We start from the raw sequence: 24,086 nt of genomic DNA, 5'->3' as shown, positions 1-24,086 counted from the left end.
CAAAAACAAAATATTTTACTGGCCGCAGGATGTGAGAGAGAGAACAAGAAAGCGAGATGGGGCGGTTTAATTTATTAACTGCAAAAGTTACTAATTTATGCCAAATATTCAATACGCAAACTTCACTTCGAGATCGAAGCCACGGCGCTCCAACTTCTTAATTAATAAGTTTTTAGGTTAGTTTGTGACTTTTACGTTTTCGGCGGCTATTAAGTTGGATTTCCTTATCCTTCAGGAATTCGCATCCCAAGTAGAAAGAAAATGGGCGGGACACTTCTGATTCTAGTCCATACCTCAATATATTTTCGACCAACAGTGGAATTGTAGAGATGAATATTTTGTTATGTCTGTATAATTGAGATGAGAAGTTCCTTAACTATTTGAGCAGTCCAAATGGCTTGTCCTTGAACAAAATTCTATGGTGTATAACGCAATGGCGTAGTCAGATTTTAGCAAAATCCTGATTTCTAAAAAGACGGTATTTGATGAGCATTCATGTAAAAGGAGACATGCCATAAATTAATTTAGAGGACAACATGAACAACTTTTTCATATATCTGACCCTTATATACCATATCGATAAAAACATAAGAACTCCGAATCTGTTCGATTCGCATTTATTTTAAGAGGAAAGGAAAGGAAATGGGAATAAAACAGGAATAATGTAACTAATACCTCTCAAGAATCTTGACTTCGCATTCCTTTCAAATCGTTTAAAAACTATTGTCAACAAAATCGGTAGAGGTGGTACCTCATTAATCACGTCTTATGTCGAAAGTCGCCATTAATTTCCTTATTTTAAATAGAACGGCCCTTTTAGTAATACGTTCTGTCTACACCTACGCCACACGGAAGAGGGAAAATACAGTCAATGAAAATCCATGAGCGTCAGGAGCAGTCTTGGTGGACAGTGGACAGACTTCTTACCTCCTCAGACATACATATCACCCACCATATTTCAGTTTGTAACTAGAAAATTTAAAAAATGAAACAAGAAAACTGTCGAAAATACGAATAGAGAAATGCATAGCCAATCGTTTCAGAACTAAATTCTGAAATATTTGGGAAAACAAAGTTTTTCAGCTCTCAATTTCGTGCTTATAATTTGGTGGTTTCAAAGTGTTTGAAAATAAATACAAGATTTCAAATTTAAATTATGTACCGAGCATTACATTGAAAATACCATTTATAACCGCGTGTATCAGCTTAGAATATCTCTCTTCCTGGGTCAAATAGTATCTTTTTCTTCTTGATTGTAATATTTAGTTGAATTTCAATGAAAGTCCGATTCAGATGAATTTTTTACCTATATCGCGTATGCTGGGTTCTTTATTGCCAACTAATCAAAGATCCACCGAATCATCTATATTTTTTGGTACTTGCAGACAATTGTAAACTAAATGTGTCCATTTTGAGCTTCTCCGAACATAATTTGTATCTATCTACTTCTGCACGTGAGTTGTTAACACATACTAAGCGTTGAATTTATAAAAGTTATGTAAATGTGGTTCTGAAATTATCCCATAGTATCATTTACTTTTTCTACTCCCGTCTGTAAAATACCTAATTACCCATCGATCTAGCGTGCGGGAAGCGTCACTTTACACACAGTTTCCTTTCCCACGAATTCGAGCCACTTCGGACATTTCCGAGATTTTACCGCACGAATTTGGGAGCAATCGGATGTTTTCGGAGATATTTCCCACGCTTTGAATTTTGACATTTATCAATTCTGACGGTTATGTCAGTGAATGTATTCGTGTTGTTTTGTGAAAATGTACAGAAAAACTAACGGTGGTAGAAAAAGTATAGTATGCAACACGTTCGGTAAACTTTTAAGTCACTCGTTTATTAAACACTCGCTCCGCTCGTGTCAAATAAACTCGTGAGTCAAATGCGGTTTCACTTGTTGCATAATATACTATTTACTTACTGTATTGTCTGCTGGTTGTTTTACTCTGCATATAAACGTTTAATGCAAGATAATTTAAACATCAAATATGTTATTCAAAATCTCAAAAAGTGAAACCACTACAAAGAGCATGTCAAAGAAAATTGTTATGACGTACTTGCAAGACACAGCATATTCTCATACATCAAAATTACCAGATGTTTTCAAAACGAATTCATTTTGAAACATCTCACGAGTACTCGTCAGACTTTATATCCAAACCTTGAATAACGTTATGTGTAGAACACGTTAAAAATATTTCTTCACACCGTGTTTGATTCGCCTTTTTATTTATTTATTTTCTGTTTTTTCCAAATACGAGGAACCGAGCAAATTACATTTATTAACGTCGAGCCTTTTTACGTGTGTGCTCTGTTCTTAATAATTTTCCCAGCCAATTAAGCAGCAAAGAAGATTAGCGACTCTCAGTTACAATTAGACCTTGATTGTCCAAGAAAAACCTCAAATGGAAAAAGGCACCCCAAATTTGATACAGAGTCGAGTGAAACTTTACCAATTCCATTCGGCCCGAAATTATTTGCGGATTGTATCCGACACATCACCCCAGGAGACCCGAACTGCTCTGAACAACTTTGATTTGCTCCCCGTTCAATTTGAAAGGGGGCGTCGCACACCGGGAGACTTCATAAAAAAATTCTCATTAAGCCCCTCGTTCGTTCCGAAACGGCTAAAACAATTAAACTCTCTCTCTTCGGATACACATTTTTAATAAGAGTAGGCCATGAGAAAATCGATCGATACATCTAATAAAGGACCCACGGTTTGACGGAATGACTGGATCCCCTTGGCGATGCGTCTTTGTTATCGAGGGGGTGGATTTTCGTTTTTGGAGAGAGACCGGCAAATTGGACATAAACGAAAATAAATGGTGGCCTCTATTTGTTTAAAGTTGACGTTTAAAAAAAGCTGATTTGTCTTTATTCGGTTGTCTTGGAGCTGATGTTCGGCGAAGAAAAAAATGCGCGGAAATTAGCCGCAAGTTATTTTTACATAAAAAGTTTATTTGGTGTTTCACGTGAATATGGTAAATTATGAAGAGTATTGGCAATATAAATACAACAAACGAAATTTAATGAACTTTTTCTGACAATGACAACTTCAAATTTTAGTTATTTTTAATGATTATTACAATAGCATTCCATGAACAAAACCACGCTTGTACGTTTTATTCGGCATTTTCCATATAATACCATCAAACCTCAATTTTGTTTTCGAATGGTCGCGAAGTACTATAGTCACAGATTTTGAAGCTACCCTAAGTTTTCAATTGATTGTAGTCTTGGTGTTTTGATGTTTGTCTGTTCTGATGGTCACATAATTCAATGAAATATTCTCACGGACTTGCAGAAATGCATGCAAAAGCTAATGGTGGCCAAAAAGTTTATACTATGCAATATGTTGACAAACTCCTTCAGTCAATTGTTTATTTAACAAACTAGTGACTTAAATGGCGCTTATTAAACTTGTCGCAGAATATACTTTTTTACGTTTATAGATTTATAGTTTCATGTTAATAAGTAGATAAAATATAATGTGTGGCATTGTGGATTATGTATTAACTTTGGTTTTGTTTAGTAGAAACCATATAGCTACTTGACATACAGAGACCCTGCCTGTGCTAATAATACAGGATATCGTGAAGTCTGTTCAATATGTGCATGCGCGAGATTTGAAATTTCGTTTTTAACCAATTTCAGCTGTAATTGCAAAATATAACCAAGAAAATTAAAAACAGTTCAATTCGCCCTAAATGTAAGAGAATTGAACAAAAATTAGTTTTAGAGAACTAATAAATTAATATTTATAGCATTTTATTCGGCACTTCAAACTAACATCCTCATTTCTCTCGTTTTTAGTATTGGGATTATGGGTTTTTCTTATACAGCCGCAAGTTATTATATGTGCGTAGTAAAAACATTTTTGCAAGTTTATTCATTTAACACTAACAAACTCAAAAAATTGTCTTTTGGTGTCTCAAAATTTAATAAATATTCTGTTCGCAAAAATTGCTGGGTGGCTACCGCAAAAAAATCCCAGTTAAAAAAATTCAACAGCAATTGTTATCTGCTAAAAATACAGGTAGAAATTGCATTGCGTCTACCGGGCTTTCATTCAATTCAAATGTAGATAATTAAAAATTACTTTTCGAGAAAAGCTCGGAAGGTTTTAAAAGTGTAAGCTCACATGAAACATTCTAAAAAGAAGATGTCCTAGAAATATTTTATCCACAAGCACACTCCAGATTAGTTTTGTAGACATGGTTGTGGTTTATGCCACCACTATGACTTACCTTTAATTATTTAACATTTTAAGCAGTGTTTTATTAACTCATTTTAAAGGTCACAGAAGATATATTGGCACGTTAACGAATGAACACAATATAAAAATATAAATGAATAAGTGAAAAAGTCCTTTGTTTAAAAGAATAAAATACATTGTTGCTTATAAACGCAATAAGAAATTAAATATGCTACATAATATATTTTGAATATATTTTATCAGTCGGGTTAGATATACATCAGAAATCAAAGAGTTAAATAGGTAAAAAGAATTTTTAGAAAAAAAGGTACCCTTTGGCACGCTAAATGGGGGCTGTCAAGTACCGTCGCAACAAAAATGACCAGAAAACAAGTAACCCGATTTACAACTCATGACAATATCTCTCTAAAAGACATTGCAATCTACTTTATTACCGTTTATTATTACGTTTACGTTTACCATCTCTTCTATAGCTTAAATGAGTGATGTGACTTCCACATATGGATGCTCTTCTAAAATTATGTTTAATGTTAAAATATTTAACATTGTTTCCCTACAATTTCTTATTTTGGTAAACTAAAAAATAAAATGTAAATTGAACACTACATGGATAAGTGATTATTATATCAAAAATAGGAAATATATATATAAGTCTACAAAAAAATGGGATAGAGAACATGGATCAATCCCATAACTTGGGACTGGTCCCAAGTTATTGAGTGAATGACTAATTATAACCCAAAAAAGTTATACTAATTAGTTATTCACACAAGGGAGGTAGGTGATACGACTTACGAGTGAAGGATATAGTTTACTCTCGAGCCAAGTAAGGGTTGGGAAAATAGAGACTAATCAAGATCTCTTCTTCCCAAGTTGTGCATATAATATTTCATCATGTCAAATTGTGTGGGTCTGTACTGCAGTATTCACTTACCTCCCTAAGGAGGTAGGTGGCCTACGAATAAAGTACCCCAAAAATTTAAATAGTTCTCTAGAATTCTCAAAAATTTCTAATTCCTTCAGACTTCCCAAATATATACTGCATTTAATTTTTTTCTGTTCCAGCTGAACTGATTCTAATCGGTAATAATTTTTTTAATTTTTTGTCCAACAGAAAGGCAATTTGGTTTCCACTAAGCGTGATGACAAACGAAAACTTCGCAAATTGAGTTTTATAAGGATTTGTAATTGTCAAGGGGTATTTTTTGTGATTGTTCTAGTAAAACTTGCAGTCTAATTGTTTTCTTATACTTCCTGTAATTCTTTTACACTAAAACATATTACCCAAACACCTTTCCTATGTGACGATTTAAGTTTACCTATAAATGTAGGGAATTCTGTTTAGTAAACTGACATAAAAATTATGTGCAAATCCTTTTTGCAGTTTGTCTAAGATCCTCTTAGGCCCAACAACAACGGCACAGACTGTTAGTATTCTCTGACAATAGCAATTAACGTTGCTAATTGTATACGGATTTCAGAGACTGATTTTGCGTTCTTATAAAAATTAGTCAATTTTTTCAGAAAAATTACGATAATGTGGCAACTCAGTTAGTTGCGGGGTGAAGCATGCACCTTCTCTACGAAAATATCATAGCCACCTGTGGTGCATCACTTTTTACCGTAGTAGGGCTTATATCCCATTTTCACATTTTAATGACTACATAGCAACAAAGAAAATTCGACTTTTATTCCGTCAGTGAAATCAAACATTTTTGAAACTATTTATGTTGAAAAAAAAACAGTTTCTAGTGCTTTATGTCCAAGTATTTTGCTACAATTTTTCACTAACCTTAGTTACGTAGTGCACTGATAAAAGATAAATGATGTTTAAGGTTTACCTATGATATCCGTAGTTGTCAGTCTATACCTACAAATACAAAATACTACTGTCTAAATCTCGTATAAATAAAATACCGGACCGATTTTCACTGCTTTAATCTAACGTACCGTGGCTAAGTTTCTTCGGCTTATTATAATACAACGTTTCCTATTTAACACATGTTTATTCATTACAGAAATATCCCGAAGCAACTCAAAATATAATGTGTCTATTGGTTTAAAAGGAATGAACATTTTATATTAATGGCACTTTTTGATCTTGATTTTGAACGACAATTTGTACAAACTTACATTTGTTTTGGTTAGTTTGTTATACCTTGTATGGTTTTATAGTCATATAGGGGGATGGCGGGATTTGACCGCCCATAAATATACTTTTTCTGATTCCAAGGATGATTTTGATGATTGATTTTCATCCTTCTTTTGTTAATATTTAAATCGAAAAAACATAACTATTTTCCCTCTAATTGTTCCTAAAAAGGGTTGGGTACAAATAAGAAAACGACATAAATACTTTTTTCATGGCATGGCCGCCACCACCTCAACACAAATTTATTAATAATCACCTTAATTTTCGAAGTTGTATTTGAAAATATACAGTCAGTTGGACATCTTTTGGAAAGCAGTGTATGTTAATAGGAAACTTATTCTTACATAATTTACTTTATCCCTGTACTCTCTTTCAGGTTAGGCGGTAGAACAAATTAGTGACTTGTCACTGATCTAAAACTCCGGAAGTACTGGAAGGTTTTTATTGCTATTATCATTATAAACGCAATACACATACGAAATTATATTTGATAGCCTCCAATTTGTACACTATTAATATTCGGTAGTTCTACTAACTACCGACTAACCAAAACTACTAAACGACTAAAATAGTTTGAAAACATTGTCTTCTATTCCGTGTGGCTTTTTGAAAAATTGAGATAACTGCCTCGTATGAGCAATAACAGTAATTAGCACTGCGATGGAGGTCAAAAACAAAACATTATTGATTGACACTAATCATATGGACGCGATAATTGTTAGTGCTGAAATCTAATTCCGAAATATTATCGATCGACTTTAATATCTCTCCTGTAATAATGGGTAAACGTTATTGACTTTGCCATCAATTTCGATGATGCTTGGATGTTATGGACTCGCAATGATTGGGTAGACAGATACCGAATAGTTGTTCCTACGTGAAACAATCTGTGATCATTCCAACTGTTTCCACAATTTTTTGACACTTTAATCGAAGCAATCCCTTTTCCATATATTGCGAAACTAGATCTAAACAAAATAACTAAAGTGGAACTGAAATTCTCCTTGTTTGATTACTTTAATTATCGCTATATTCTATACATATATAGCCAGTATTTCTGTTGCTTGAAAAATGGACAATACTAAATCAATGGAAAATACGCACAAATATACATTCTCATGTCATATAAATGAAAAAATGAAATTAACGATTTTTGGTATTACATGAAGATACTTTATTTATATACTATCATTTATCTATTTTATTTACCCCACAACCTAATATGCAACAGGTGTAAATGCTTTACCTAAAAGGATTTTTTTGCCGGTTACATATATCAAGATTTTGCAGAGGTGGAGTTTCTAAAACAGAAAAATCAACAAATTTTTAAGAAGAGTCTCATAATCAGTCCTTGCTATGGATAATACAATACGCTCACTCCTTCATTGAGAGACGAATACAAGAAGTTATTGGAGTTTCTAACTTCACATGATAATGCTGCTGATGACAGCTTTCTTCCGTAAGAATGATTGCCCTCAATTATTCTGACTTACTGTTCAAAGGTTGGGGTTGGGTTATTATTATTAGTTATAATAGTATATTATGCAATAAATAACTCACGAGTTTATTTGACACGAGCGGAGTGCAGCGGAGTGAGTGTTTAATATGCGAGTGACTTAAAAACTTTACTTTAAATACTATACAACTCTACGACAGTTAGTTTTTGTGTATATTTTCTCAAAACAACACGAATACATTCATTGACATGACCGTGAGAATTGACAAACGTCACAATTCAAGGCGTGGGAAATATCTCCGAAAACATCAGACTGCTCGCAAACCCGTGCAGTAAAATTCCGGAAATGTCCGAAATGGTGGTAAAGACTCTTTCCGCACGCTAGATCGGTATGTAATTAAGCATTTTACAGACAGGAGTAGAAAAAGAATATTTTCTTATACTATTAAGTAAATTTAGGAGTTAGTGAGCAAATTTTTATTAGTTGGTTGAGTCACTAGAGTCAGTCAGTTAATGATTTATTTAAAATATTTTTTTTATAAACTAGTAAGTGAACTTGCTAGTTTTTACTAAATACTTTCCCTTTTCCAAAAGCTTTTAGCAAATTATCTTTTCTACTCCCGTCTGTAAAATACCACATCAGTTTCGTTTCCCAAGAATCTGAGCCACTTCGGACATTTCCGGGATTTTACCGCACGAATTTGGGAGCAATCGGATGTTTTCGGAGATATTTTCCACGCTTTGAATTTTGAAGTTTGTCAATTATGACGGTCATGTCAGTGAATGTATTCGTTGTTTTGCGAAAATGTAATCAAAAACTAGCGGTCGTAGAAAAAGTATAGTATGCAACACGTTCGGTAAACTTTTTAACTCACTCGTTTATTAAAAACTCGCTCCGCTCGTGTCAAATAAACTCGTGAGTCAAATGACGTTTACCGCACTTGTTGCACAACATACTATTACTCATTCGTTTATTAAAAACTCGTGAGTCAAATGCCGTTTACCGCACTTGTTGCATAATATACTGTTTATTTGTAGAAATGCGGGCCAAAATTTCAAAAAGCTCTCCTCTGTAAGCCTTCCAAAAAAAAAACGGTAAATATATATTATATTATACTATACTACAATACTCGATGCCTGAGTAGAAACTTATTCTTATAACAAAAGTTCTTGACTTGTTTCTCGTCGACATGAGCAGTAAAAATGGCCGTGAATCAATTCTGTGACATAGCTTGGCAAAGTATCAGCTGTCTAATTCAGGTGTTAAAATTATTTGTAATGCTCCTAAACACACTGACGATGATGGAACGGCACAAGGAAATAACCAATTTGAAATATAGTTTCCGGAAATTCAATTATTATCTAATTCTCTGTCGGTATATTAATTTTGCCGTTTTCAAATTATTTGACTTGTTTTGATTTGACAGCAAAATATAAAATATTTAAACTGCTATTTTATTTTTATTTGGAATTTTTGGATTTTTAATAATATATTCTAAAGCCTAGTAAATCCTTATTGTTAAGGGTTGAATAACATTTTTCGGTAACTTCATAATTTTTTTGTTTTGGGTTAACCTTTTATTTTCGCGCTGTGTATACAACACCCCCACCATACCCAACCTTGGTTAAGCCGCGCGAAAAGACAGACTTGCGTGAGCGTCCGTAGTGCGAACCACGAAAAAACAAGCTCTCTTCTGTGACCGGTTCGCGAGAACCCCGCGCTGTGTTGTGGTCCTTACCACCCCCAACCCTCTAGAAAATACCCCCAAGAAGACCCGGCCGGGCAGACGACGACGCGGGAAACCATCAAGGTGGGTGATTAACCGTTTCGGGTGTTGTATGTCCTACCGTTTTCTTGCCGCTCTTTCTCGTTTAAATTTTGAGGGTGATTTACAACCACCTTCCCCCAACCCTTTACATATTGGTCCTTCAAGCCGGATCAGAATCAGTCTTTTGGATTTTTATAGTCATTCACAAACTTTAGTAATTTTAAATACATGTTCGCTATCGTGAACAGGTTAGCAAAAAACGTGTAAAGTTTGGAGCGCAAAAAAGCGGTTTCATAAAAAGTGTTTGGAGCCATTTTGCTCATCTTTCGACTGTACGGTGTGGTTTTCACCACCGATATTCGTCAGATGTATCGTCAAATCCTAGTGAGTGACGCCGACCACCTCTTCCAGCGCATTCTGTGGCGTTTTGATCCCCGCGAAGCAGTGCGAGAGTACGTCTTGTCAACGGTGGTCTATGGACTAAGTTGTAGCCCATACCTGGCTATTCGCGTGTTGCGTCAGCTTGCTAGGGACGAAGGAGCGCGTTACCCGTTAGCAGCCCGTCTCCTAGATTGCCAAACCTACATCGACGACATTATCGGAGGAACAGACTCGTTGAAGGAAGCCCGTGAGTTGAGGGATCAATTAGTATCGCTGCTAAAATTGGGTGGTTTCGAGTTGCGCAAATGGGCGAGCAACTCCCCCGAGTTATTGAGTTCACTCCCCGCTTCACATCATCAACCCGTTTCCCTATGCGGAGACGACAATCCCAGTTTAAAGGTGTTGGGATTGCAGTGGTGTCCCTTACGGGATGTGTTCTCCTACCGCATCCAAGTAGCGGATAGGACGTGCACAAAAAGGAATATTTTGTCGCAAGTAGCCCAAATATACGATCCCCTAGGTTTTTTATCCCCGGTCGTGTGGACTGCCAAAATTCTCCTACAGAGGCTTTGGTCCCAGGGCGTCGATTGGGATGCACCTCCCCCTCGCGACATATTCGAAGATTGGAGTTCGTTTTCGTCTCAGCTGGACAGTCTTTCTGGGCTGACAATCCCTCGTCGGGTACTGCCTAGCAATGGCGTCCAGGTGGAGACGCACGGATTTTGTGACGCTTCGGAGCGCGGATACGGTGCAGCCGTGTATCTGCGAAGCGTCAGAGAGGGCCATATCTCTGTCACCCTTCTGTGTGCAAAGACTCGGGTAGCGCCTTTGAAGCGAGTGTCGATCTCCGGTCTGGAGTTTTGCTCAGCGTTACTGCTCGCCCAACTCGTAGATTTCGTCCGATCCACTATAGCCTCTGAGTTGACTATCACGAGAGTATTCGCCTGGAGTGACTCCAAAATTGCGTTGTCTTGGGTAAAGTCCTCCCCCCACAGATGGAAAACTTTTGTGGCCAATTGCGAGTCCCTCATTCAGGACATCATTTCCCCCAGTTCCTGGCATCACGTCGCCGGTTCATCCAACCCTGCTGATTGCGCATCCCGAGGGCTTTTCCCCGAGCAAATATTAATCCACCCCTCTTGGTTCTGTGGTCCCCCTTGGTTGCGTCTTCCGGTGGAAGAGTGGCCCACCTCCGACTTCACCCCCGGAGACGATCTGGAACTGGAACGTAAACCAGTGTTGACTTGTGTGTCCACCCCTTTAGTTGACTCGCTCGGAGAACTGTTAACCCGTTTCTCGTCGTTACGAAAAATCGAGAGGATCCTGGCTTATTGTTGTAGGTTTCTAAATAATTGTCGTACCCCCGTTCCCAAGCGAGCGCTTGATAATTTGTCTTTTGCGGACACGCACCACGCCCGCACGTTGCTCACAGGATACGTCCAACGTGAGGTGTTCGCCGGTTTGCTGAAGTGTCTTCGAAACGGTAAACTGTGCCCCAAACCTTTACGCTCCCTAGCGCCCTTCATCGACGAGCACGGTCTCATTCGAGTCGGTGGCAGACTCCGAGGTTCTGCGTTGTCTTTCGACGCAAAACATCCTCTTCTACTACCTCGAGACCATCGCTTTACCGAACTCGTGATCGAAAAGTTCCATAAGGAAAATTGCCACCCGGGCCCCCAATCGTTGTTGTACCAGATTTCACAACAATTCTGGATTTTGTCCGCCCGCAGAGCAATTCGTCACACCCTATCGCAGTGTTACCGATGCTTCCGTGTCCAACCTTCTTGTGTACAGCCATTCATGGCTGATTTACCCGCCGTTCGTGTATCGCAAGTCAAGCCATTCGCGCATACGGGTGTCGATTTTGCCGGTCCAATTTCCATTACCCTTGCGCGAAGGCGCGGCGCTAAGACTCAGAAGGCTTACATTTGCCTATTCGTTTGCATGGCTACCAAAGCCATCCATTTGGAATTGGCTTCTGAACTCAGCTCAGACGCATTCTTGGCCGCTTTTCGGCGCTTTGTCGCTCGCCGCGGGCGTTGCACTGACATGTATAGTGATCAGGGTAGAAATTTTGTCGGTGCTAAGCGGTTGTTGGTACAGTATTGCCAGCAGTCCGCCGACCAGTGTGAGGTGCGCTGGCACTTCAACCCACCGTCCAGTCCTCACTTTGGAGGTCTTTGGGAGGCCGGCGTCAAGTCGGTAAAGACCCATTTGTTTCGTGTGATAGGCTCTCAAATCCTGACTTTCGAGGAAATGTCGACAGTGTTAACTCAGGTGGAATCCATACTGAATTCCCGCCCATTATGTAGTTTGAGTTCCAACCCAAACGATTTGCATAGCCTTACTCCTGGGCATTTTCTGACCCTGGAGCCCCTATCTGCCCCTCCCGACGACCCTTTAGCTAATCTGAACACTAACAGACTCACTCGTTGGCAGCTCGTGCAGCAGTTGCATCAGCACTTCTGGGACAGATGGCATCGGGAATACCTCCACCAGCTGCAGCAACGGCACAAGTGGAACACCACGACTAACCCCCCGAAAGTTGGTCAGTTGGTTTTAATTAAAGACGAGAACCTCCCCCCGTTAAAGTGGCTTCTGGGCCGCATCACGCGCTTGTACCCCAGTTCCGACAAGGAAATTCGCGTTGTGCAAGTGCACACGGCCAAAGGCACTTTCGATCGACCTTTGGTCAAATTATCTTTTGTCCCTAACTGTTAACCTGTTCAAGGGGCAACCGTGTATATAGTATAGGATAAGTTTATGGGAAAAATTGGGTATTTTTGGGAGGCCGGAATGTTAAGGGTTGAATAACATTTTTCGGTAACTTCATAATTTTTTTGTTTTGGGTTAATCTTTTATTTTCGCGCTGTGTATACAACACCCCCACCATACCCAACCTTGGTTAAGCCGCGCGAAAAGATAGACTTGCGTGAGCGTCCGTAGTGCGAACCACGAAAAAACAAGCTCTCTTCTGTGACCGGTTCGCGAGAACCCCGCGCTGTGTTGTGGTCCTTACCACCCCCAACCCTCTAGAAAATACTCCCAAGAAGACCCGGCCGGGCAGACGACGACGCGGGAAACCAAACCATCAAGTTGGGTGATTAACCGTTTCGGGTGTTGTATGTCCTACCGTTTTCTTGCCGCTCTTTCTCGTTTAAATTTTGAGGGTGATTTACAACCACCTTCCCCCAACCCTTTACACTTATCTTGACTTGGTATACAACTTAGTAATAAATTTATACTGAAATTTCGTAAAATGAAGTTGATATATATATTATTGGTAATACAAACTTTTCATAATGATTATCTAATAATTTTTTACTCCTATGGTGCCGTGGAGGAGGTATATCACAGAATTTTATTAATTGAAAGTCAGCCTCACGTTTGTCAGTATCAGCATTTATCAATGCGGAATACTCTATTTTTTTAAAACCTTTAAAGTTTTTCCTGAATAAACATACTTTTCAAAATACTTTCTCTAAGGAAGCAACACTACCAAGAAATTTCAATAATTCGAAGCACGAGAACTATAAAAACGCAATAAACAACCAATTTCAAGCACTGTTAATCAGAAACTGAATTGTGGTGGGTAAGGTCCTGTTACGCTTTACCCCAAAATACGAGGCGCCAATGGTTCGACTCAGCAGATTTCGGTATTTATGGAATAGTGTTGTGTTCTGACGCTTCTACCTAGTGAAACCAACCTGCCAATGACTGAAACTGTTTCAGTCAAGCTCTGAAGAAGCCAACAGGAATCAAGAAGTTTTGTAAAAAGTATTACAGTAGCCTGTGAAAGTTTCTTTGAAAAAAAAAATAGAAATAAAAATTTTAAAACATCTCCACAATTTCGCAAAAAACTTTAAATTAGGATTAGCTGAACATGTTCCATACTAATTAACCAATTAGTATAAATAAAGAGTGTTTTGAATTGTTATATAGTTTTAAATAGACGTTTGTTTAACTTTGCAAAATTAAAACTGATAATGAAATAAAAATAATAATGAATAATAAAATAAAATAAATATATAAATAAAAATAAAAATGAAATTGTACAAACAAAAACCAAATTCCAGTCGTCGCCACACATTTTCGTTTGATACTGGCGTTTCGCACTTTTTCGTCAATTCGAATTTCCGCATGTCTAGATGAAAAGGTTGAATACATCGATCTGGAGGTTGTTATTGATCCAAAATTAAATCTTGTTAATCATATAAACTTAACAGTTCCTGATGAGCGAAAGTGTTGGAAGTTGGAAAAGAAGCGTCAGAATTTGTTTATTTTGCTTTGGTGCGGTCCAGGTTGGAATTTGCTTTAGTAATGTCATCCATAAAAACTCACTTGCAGATGGTCAAAGGCGTTTCTCCTCGTAGATACTCAAAGGACGCCCTATAACTTGCAGATACTTTTTACTGTAAAAAATCCTTTTGAATAGAGCTTGTAGAAAGTCTAATGATGTGTCATGGACAGTTAGATTTAGATGTGAGAATATGCAATTTAAATTAGTTTAGATTTAAGCTTATTCTATTGTCAAATAAATAAAAAGAAACTGCAATTGTCTAGAACCGGCATTTGATGAACCATGTAGTCTACGTAAGATGACCCAATATCCGATCTGGGAAATATTAAGATCTACAAAAAAAATCTATCAAAATTTTCTTGTATTCATTTAAACTTCTTAAATATGTGGTTTTTATGTATACAGTATATTTAGTTTTTTCAGGTCAGGTTTCTTATATATTTCCATATGCTGATACAGACAGACGTTTTTCTTTATTTTTTGACACAAATGACAACTGTTATAGTGAAAATATTTTTAATACCTTTCAATTTTAATATATGCCAAAGAAAGAAATAAAGTTTATGTTTCAGAATGCTAGAACAGCAAATTTTTAAATGATGAACACGACACAATATTTTTGCAAAATGTATTCTATTTCTTTTTAGGGCACCCGCTGTATATTAATTTAACATTAAAATGAACATTAAAAGACAACTTCAATTACATAAAATAGTAGGGTTCTAAGGTAAGGGGAATTATTCATATCATCATTTTCAAGTTGTCAACATTTAAAATGTATTAAAATTGTTTTATTTCAAAATTTTGCTTTATTTCGCTGGCTATAATAATAATAAAATCTGAAAGCATAGTAGTAGTAGTGTTTTGTTTTTTCCTCAATAAATGCCAGTAAAGTAATATACTAGTGTCGATTATGTTTACATAATATGAATAGCATGTTGCTCGCTTCAAATTTTGCTTTACTGGGAAAGACCGGCACAAACTTTTATTTTGGCATATATAGAATTTGAAAGATATTTAAAATACTCTCGCGATGACAGTCGTGTCATACATCGTTAAACTCGTCTTGAAACGCGCTCTCCGAACTTGTATCGGAACTTTTTAAAATGAGAATTTTTTGTACCTGAAAACCATACATTTAACAATCATACACTTAAATCAATACAATGAACTTTTGTAATAAACTTGTGGAAGATCTTCCCAGGTCCAGTAGTGCGTCATCTTATATAGACGACGCTGCACCACGTATACATGCGGCTTAAGATAGTTTGGTAAACTGTGGCTTGCATATTATTAATTCTTGAGAATTTTATTGCCCGAATTATAATTTGAAGCCTAACTAAAAATGCAATTCAAATTCCAGATGCGTTACGTGAACTGTTAGGTTTTAAAGCGTTTAAATAGGAGAGCCGTTTGTTTAAAAAAAAACGTTTGCTGCACAAACTGAGGGAGTTATTTGGCAGGATCCATATTTCACTCTCAAAATAAACTAACAACAAATACGTCCAGTGACGTATAGCGGTAAATAACTGTCTCGCATTTGTATATATATCGAATAGTCGCCCTCGCTGTAACACATTTCGAGAACGAAAAAATATAACCCTATTTACTTTTAGTGTGTAAATTTCATTTATGCGTTTCCACGTTTTCACTATTTGTTCGAGGGATCGGTCGAAAATTAATTAATTAAATTAAATTCTGTTCGTTTCTCGGTCAGTTCATGTCTGGCGAAGACCCTTAATCGCATATCATTACAAAACGACACGTAATGCGGATATGTTCATTGGATGCGGACATGAACACGATTCATTTACCAAACAGTCGGGCGACATGTGTAACACTTTTTAAGTTGAAACTTGTCCGTTACACGAATTCTGCGAATATTTGGCGAACGTATACAGGGCTCTCTAAACTCGGCGGCCTATTAGAAGTGCACAGGGTATTGTCAAAACCAATGAGGAAAATTTGAGGTGGTGATTACTTGTTTCAAATAAAGGCTAGCAGTTATCGAAACGTTGACTCATTAGAGAGATATCGCGCTACAAATATGGCGGAACGATATTGTTTTTATTTATTTTATTGAAAACGGAAACACATAGAACAAGAAAATATTACGGAAGTATTACTATCGTGAAAACACGCTTTCGGTATGTTTTTTATATTTTTCAAAACGAGTATTAAAGGAGAGAAAATTTTATTTGTTTGTAAACATTACAGTTTCATTACATTAGAAACGTGTAAAGTAAGGAAATGGAAATTTCCATAAAATATATTTCAATTTCAATTCTGATATTAATAAATAGGCTTTGATATCATTTTTGATCACTTACCATCTGCCTTACAATATCATTCATTATTCCTTTTTGATGGCGTGGGCACAAATGACACAATAATTAAAACAACCATACGGTAGCAGCGCTTTCATAGGTATACTTATTTAGTTTAACAATTCAGTATTTAAGTTGTGGTCTTTCAAGTACCCACATCGACGAAAAGATATTCCAATAATTCTTCCCAATTGGTGACTGAACAAGCAATTATTTTAAATTACATGATTTTATCACGCGAAAGTCTACAGTTTTTAAATTATTGCGGGAGAGAAAGCGCGTCATAAGGAACCTCCCTAGAAAAGTTTAGGCAGACCAAGTCCTTGATGAAGACACCAAAAGATTAATTCAAAAAATAAGATTTTAATGCAGTGTTCCCAGGATGACAGTATTCCCATGACCGTATGGACTAATTTAAAAGACAGAACATTTTCTGACGATGAAAACACTTGTGAACTATAAAGCAGCCTCGAAGAGAACAGCGGATTAGCGAAGACTAGAAAGTGGTACCAAAAATTGCCAAGGCATATAACAAACTTTCATTAAAGGGCTGTCGTGTTAAGATGTGCCTTCAGGAAAAGCAAAGAGAGTCATTCTCTATATTGGGATTCTTAAAATAAGGCTCACTAAATCTTCACTCGTGCTACAAGCCAAATTGGCACACATATTTTGGTGAAATAATAAAATACCTTCCGACTGATTTAGTAGAAGTTATGAAAAATAGAAGCCATAAGTCACGAAGCAACTCAATCTTGGAGAAATTAAAAAAATATCTATTGGTTCACCACCAAAACTATTGAATATGAAGATAATTTGATAAAAAGAGATTTATTATAATACATTAAATTTGCACACGCGTTATGAAGTATGCCGTGAAAGATATAGTTGAAAAACATTGTCTAACTGTGCTCTGCACGCTCCTGTTTGATCAAGGAAGTGACGAAGAATATTTATAATGATGCATTGTATTAGCCAGACTTACGCAGATGATAAACTATTGTAACTATCATTTATTCTTGAAGAAAGTCGGCAAGTTCTATTCAATGAAGCACTATCTCGGGTAGCAAACATTTACAAATTTAATCCTTCAAAATCTGTAAAAATTCTTTTTTGTAACATAGATGGTCCCGATCTTTTTTTCAAAATTTACTGAACATGTTACCAGTAACATTTTTTTGGACAATTTTAAATATGGAATATATGGAACAACAAACAAATGAGTATGTAGGGAATAGTTGCTAGCTTCTTACTTAATACATAACAAGTCTAGTAGGTTCGACTGTTTTTTTAATATTATTATTATTTATCTAGGCCTCAACAGAATTTGTGAGTCTTATAAAAAAGCTGACGGCGACGAAAACAATGCGTTGGGTCACTATGTAGTCCCTCGGGTTGTTTAACACAAAGACAACATCATCTGGAAAACGAGGAAATCCCGCTTTCTTGACAATGCATTATGTAATATAGAAAATCCCAAGCAGGGATGTTATTCATAAACGAAAAATCATGTAAACTTGATAGTTTTTTCTGATTTGTTTGAATAGCCATATATTTTATTTACAGATGAACCGCCCCATCCAAGTGAAACCAGCGGACAGTGAAAACCGCGGTGGTAAGTTGTCATTATTTAAATTTTTTTCACGAAATAAGTTCAACATTTACAATTTCAGAAACTAACTACTGCCTACATTTTTTATAATTTCATTTCTATCACTTACGCACCGAAAATATATATTTATAAAATCGTGTCTGGTTCGCTGAAAGTCTGCATAAAACACAATAATAACGTAACAAATGTCTACAGAAATAACGTGATTTTTGCAGGTTTGAAATACGAAAAAAGCGCAAAATTAGAAACATTTAACCACGTTTCCAGGTCGTTCAATAACGGAGATGGGAATGGTAAGCAACCACCGTAGTTAGAAAATAATTCGATGCTGACGTAATACTGTAAGACGTATCGAAGCGTGGGAGTTTTTGGTCGTCCCCGGTATAGATCGTTTTAGCCGCCACACGCCCGACGTAACCGAAAGTTTCTCGCACCAGCCATGAATAATAAACGCGAAACAGGAATAATTCAGCGACTCCTTTAAACCAATTTTCGTAATTTAGATTTCCTTTTAGTAAATTTTATCTATTTGAAGAGTGCTTTAATAATAAACGACAAGAGCACGCGCCTCGAGAGGGATGTGGGGATACAGCTTTATATATTATTTAGAGGGATGACCGAGTAAATGGCACCTGAATGAAGCCCCGGTTGCCACTTTCGTTTAAGGGGCGTTTTGCCTCGAATAGAATCGGAATTATTGTTTCGTTTCACGGAATCTAATTGATTGACGGACAGCAACCTACTTTCTTTTGTCTGCAAACACACCTTATTTCTGTACCGAGTCTTGGATACTTTTACAATATTGTTTTGTTATAGATACAAAGTGGTTGCAATTTTGCGACCTATAAATGTCTTATTTTAAAAAGAGCACTCTGAATATTCAGGCATTTTTTAATTCCTCTGGACTTTATAGGCATATTTGATATATAATCTTGCATACCTAGATCTTACCGTTTCTGAGATACAGTGTGTCCAAGACAAGGATGTCTATCATGGGGATATTGGCAACCATAAGAGATACAAAAATGGTTAAATTAGAAAAAAGTTGCAAAATTTAAAGATTAATAACTTGCAGTTGATAAAACAAAAAAAATCCGTTCACTTCAGAAGATACACGAGATTTTCCGATTTCGCTGTTATTTTTCAAAAACCTCAACGCAATATTAAACTCAAGACTATGTTGATGTCTAGACATTGGGTGTATTCTAGGATTATTAATGGGCGAAATTAATTGGTTTCTGAAAACAAAATAACTAGTTGATTTCACGACTCCAGTTGCATGTCCATTTTTTCTAACAGGTGTTGCTGGTCTTTCAGTTACAGCTAACAATACATTATTTACTTTTTTTTCATTGCTTTTTTTCATTGTTTACGATTTGTTGTTAATCTTTCAAAAATTTTTGTGCTCGGTTGTTTTCTCTTAGGGTAGTTATTTAAATACATAGTCTCAGCTTCAATGGCGTTACTATAGCATAAGATATAACATTGTAGCATATCGAACTTTTGCACGTTCCATTTTATATAGCAGAAAAGAACCAATAGCAAAAAGACACAATAACAACGTTAAAAAAGACAAAATGTCAATAACAGTATATTACTCATTTTAAATTTTGCAACCTTTTTCTGATTAAACCATCTTCATATCTCTTCTGGTTTCCAATATTCCCATTATAGATATCTTGGACCACTGTGTTTTGAATTTTATATCAAAAACAGATGTAAATATTTCTTTCGATTTCGGCTAAAAGCCTTTCTGTAGGAGAACCGACCACTGTCAATATTTTACATGAATGTGTTAATAATAATGAATAACATAAACTGTAGACCTCTGGTTTAGCGTTGTTATAATTTTTTTTTATTTCAAATACAACATTTTTTAGATCTCGTTTAAGTCAAACGCATTCGAACTTTTTACAGTTTATCTCTGTGTGCGTTTTACTTGACGTTTTGAATGCCCGTATATTGTCAAATTTATAAATATTACTTTATTTTTCCCGTGTAGCGTTTTAGGACTAATTTGAAACCTTGACCTTTGGGTGTATTTGAATCTCAAGATTTCTGAATTACTTTGCGCGATTTGTACAGGTACACCTCCTGATCACTTTTAAAATCCATCACACTAAACGCCGCCTTAAACTAAAACAATTTCAAGGAATAATTTATCAAAAGGCGCAGACAAGTATCTCCATTACGTCAAATTTAGCTCGGCGCGTTCAAAACGTCTGTGAAATATCACATGACAATGCCGTACACACACACACACATACAGACACTTTGAAGCATCGCACTTCATATCGCTCTGATTAATGTAAATACCTTCATTTAGCGATTGTCGCTTACATTCCCTTTCTTGTTAAACCGCGTATGTTTACGGTTTATGACTGCTGCGCTCATCCCCCCCGAGTGTAAAGCGTTGAATACCGCAGCTGAAAAGGGTACTGCACTTTTTAATTTGGCCAATTACCCCTTATCAAAGAATGTGCGTGCGTTCGTTTTGTAAAAAAAGGCCTGCAGATAAAAAAGGACGCGCATGAAGTTAATATCTCATTTCCTCACTTGCGTTTCGTCTCGCAGAAGAAAAATCTTACAAAATCCATAGAAAGGAACTAGGAAACTAATACTAAAATTTATGAAGTGATTCACGGTTGATGGCAGGTTAGACGTTTATTGCAAACGAATCGTAAAACCGTTCTGCAAATTTGGTTGTCTAATAAGCGAGGACGATCTATCTATCTATCAAGCATATTTTAAGGGCTGCGACGTTGCCGCTTCGTATTTTTGGATTTTCTGTCCCACCAACTATTTCTGATTGTTTTCCTATAATAACCTACCTTTCCTAAGCGGTTTTCGCGAAACTCAATTTTCACAGCTTAGCGTCAATTAAATCTTTATTCAGTTATCGACTATTTTGGAGGCCAACTAAAGACTGCTTCAAATGATATATTATGATAAAACAGTGGTTACGGGAAAATGTTTTTAAGAAATGCTAAGAATGCTAACCAAGTTTAGAGAAAAATGCCCGCTCAATTGATCATGCAATGGCTAGGGGGTCCAAGTAAATCATTTTCTACTCAGCACTTAGTTAGTCCAGCCGGCCTGAATTTATCTATCTCAAAATATGCCATTAAATATAATCCTACATAGAGGAATAGTGTACAAAGTAAATCTTAATATGCTTGAATGCCTTTTTTTATTATAACATGCGTAAGAACGATCTGTTTTCATGGCGTCGATAACATTGATTTACAATCTACCAAAAACATAGTATACACTTTAATCAATATACCACAATTATTAGAAATGTATAAGTTACGTTCCTAACACAAAATATCCTTTACTAGCCCTTATCAGTTTCAGTTTGTGTTGTATTTTATTTCTTAGGAACAATAAATATATTTCATTCAAATTCACCTGAATATTGAGAATTCCGAAAGTCAGTTTCTTTTAAAATTGGCATATCTGCTTGAAATTGCCTTGAAATTATCAATCAATTCTCAGCAACTTTAGCAGTCACTCTAAATAACAAATATGACATAAAGCTTTTAGGAAATATATAAGTTTTGTGGTTAACTATTAAACTTACTTTCGATAATTAATATTAATATTAATATATAATCAAAATAAATAATGAAATTATTTTGTGATTCCTTGATAAGCACGATCGAAATTTTCTATAAAAATGACGACTCAATGAATTTTCTAAGTTTTCTTTGTTAAACTAAATTATTTTATTATATTTTGGTTCTGATTGACGCGCAGATATTTCACATTAAACACAATGGAATGTCATTTTATTCAACAAATGATTTGAAAACATTTTAGTCAACAATGAACACAAAGTAATCAAACATACCAGTTTAACCACACTAGAGAGATGATAAATAAGATGCCTCAGGTCACCTTTAAAACAGAAGAGAATAACATTGAAAGAAACATTGATCTGTAGAAATCAACGAAATATAAAAACGCCCTGACAGTAATATAAATTTCAATATAATTCGCTGCATTCATTTGTCGGGTTTGGTTTCCAGACAACCAGTATAAAACATGGGGACTACATTTTTGCGCTATCCTCTCTTATTTCTTACGAAAGCATAAAGCGAAAATTTTTATGCAAAGACCGCCAACTTGAAAATGCTCTTTCAGATAAATTTCCGAACCCATTTCCCAAGTTTATCTATCTTTCCATACCCTCCACCGAGTTTGATTTTCACATTCTACTAAGCACTCCCCTCATATCTATAACTAACCAAAAACTTTTTGATAAGCTTGTGTCAATCATCATCAGGGCGATGCGTTCAACTCCGGAAAAGCAATTTAAAAGACATATTGTCTCGGTAGATGTCACGTATATACCGAGTGTGAATAATACGTATTTAAACAAATTTAAAATTTTAAATCGTAATGTTTCAATTTTGAGAGATATAAAACAACAGTGGGAGTTACAAAATTCCTTATGTCAATTTTGCCATATTTATCATTTGCACTATATGTGTATACACTTTTCACAAAACTTCTGGATTGCTCCTGCGTAGGCTTTTGTTGAGTCAAACGTGCAAAGTCGCGGTTAAGATTGTTACGATGCTTGTAGATTTCTATAGACTCTCGGATTTTTCGTTGATAGAGGATTTGGTTACATGCAAGAATTTTAGTTTTGTCGAATACAATTTTATGTCCGGTTTCGTGGTTGTGTTCGGCAACTGCTGATGAGTTTATTTGTCTTAGTCTTAAGGCTCTTTCATGTACTTTGAGCCTGGTTGATATTTTTCGTCCGTCAGACCAATGAAAAATCCGAAAGTTTGTAGAAAACCATAAGCAACCTAATAAACTTAGCCGCAACTTAGATCTTTATCTGTCACCAATATGGGAATCAGTCACCCGAGACGGTGTTTATGGCCCCTTATATAGGCAGGTACAGAGTAAAATGCAATCCAATTTCAGATAAGTTCTGAAGTAGCCAACATAATGATTGGCGACACGTTAACAAGTTTCACTCAACAAAAACCGATGCAGGAGGAGTTCAGAAGTTTTGTAAACATTATTACAGTAGCCTGTGGAAGTTTTTTTGAAAAAAATAATTAAATAATAATTAAACTGCGTACAAAATTACGTGGACATTATACAGACCAGAAAGAGTTAAGAAACACGAGATCGGATATATTACTCTTACGTTTGACGTTAGGGCTTTTTGTTCTATCAACGAATTATAATGAGGACAATTTCGAACAATTTTTTCGTCATTTCATTATGGTTGGTCGAATTTAAATTCTGTGGTCTGGTCTTACAATTGAGTTATAACCATAAACAAGAGAAGGAAACTCCGACTTCAAAAGAGCAAAACCCATAGTACTTGTTGTAGAAAACCCAACAAACATTATAATAAATAATTTGATGATGTCGGTAACGCCGATCGTCGACATTATTATTGGCTTATGTTTAATTTTTTTTTGTTTGAATCATCCCTTCATCCCAAAAAGATGTTAAAATTTCCCGATTTTAAATTGTATTTCCCACCTTTCCTCTAGTAAGTAAAACTACGCAAAGTTTGAGTTAACGTGAAAATATTGTGTATAAACGTCATGTACAATAAAAACTTAAGTTTATTAAAATGCAAAATAAACTCGAATATAGGTGCCAAACTTATTCAAATATATAAGACAAATTAGAATTTTTCCAGCAAGTTTATTACTCAGAAATAGAATACCAATTGTGTGCATGCCAATGAATTTTTAAAAAAATCATGTTTTAAATAATATATAATAATAATTAAGTGTAAAAAAAATGTTTTTTTTTGTGCAAACAGCATTTTTATTCGAAATTTGTTAAGGTTCAAAAATCAGTTTTTTACGTTATTTTTTGAA

At 35.8% G+C, this 24,086-nt stretch overlaps 1 protein-coding gene across 13 annotated transcripts in view; it reads left to right on the top strand.

Annotated features, from left to right (window-relative positions):
• LOC132701343 (CUGBP Elav-like family member 4) overlaps positions 1-24,086 on the top strand; it is a 977,281-nt gene that overhangs the window by 839,987 nt on the left and 113,208 nt on the right. For all 13 annotated transcript variants that reach the window (XM_060669155.1, XM_060669161.1, XM_060669157.1 and 10 more), the window contains one exon: positions 18,180-18,228. In XM_060669155.1, coding sequence (XP_060525138.1) covers positions 18,180-18,228 — 49 coding nt within the window. The remainder of the gene's footprint in view (positions 1-18,179; positions 18,229-24,086) is intronic.

This window comes from Cylas formicarius, unplaced genomic scaffold (genome assembly GCF_029955315.1).
Source record: "Cylas formicarius isolate icCylForm1 unplaced genomic scaffold, icCylForm1.1 PGA_scaffold_4__25_contigs__length_36172078, whole genome shotgun sequence".
NCBI classification, from domain to species: domain Eukaryota; kingdom Metazoa; phylum Arthropoda; class Insecta; order Coleoptera; family Brentidae; genus Cylas; species Cylas formicarius.
Note: the sequence above shows the minus strand (reverse complement) of the source record. Positions and strands in the feature narration are given on the sequence as shown.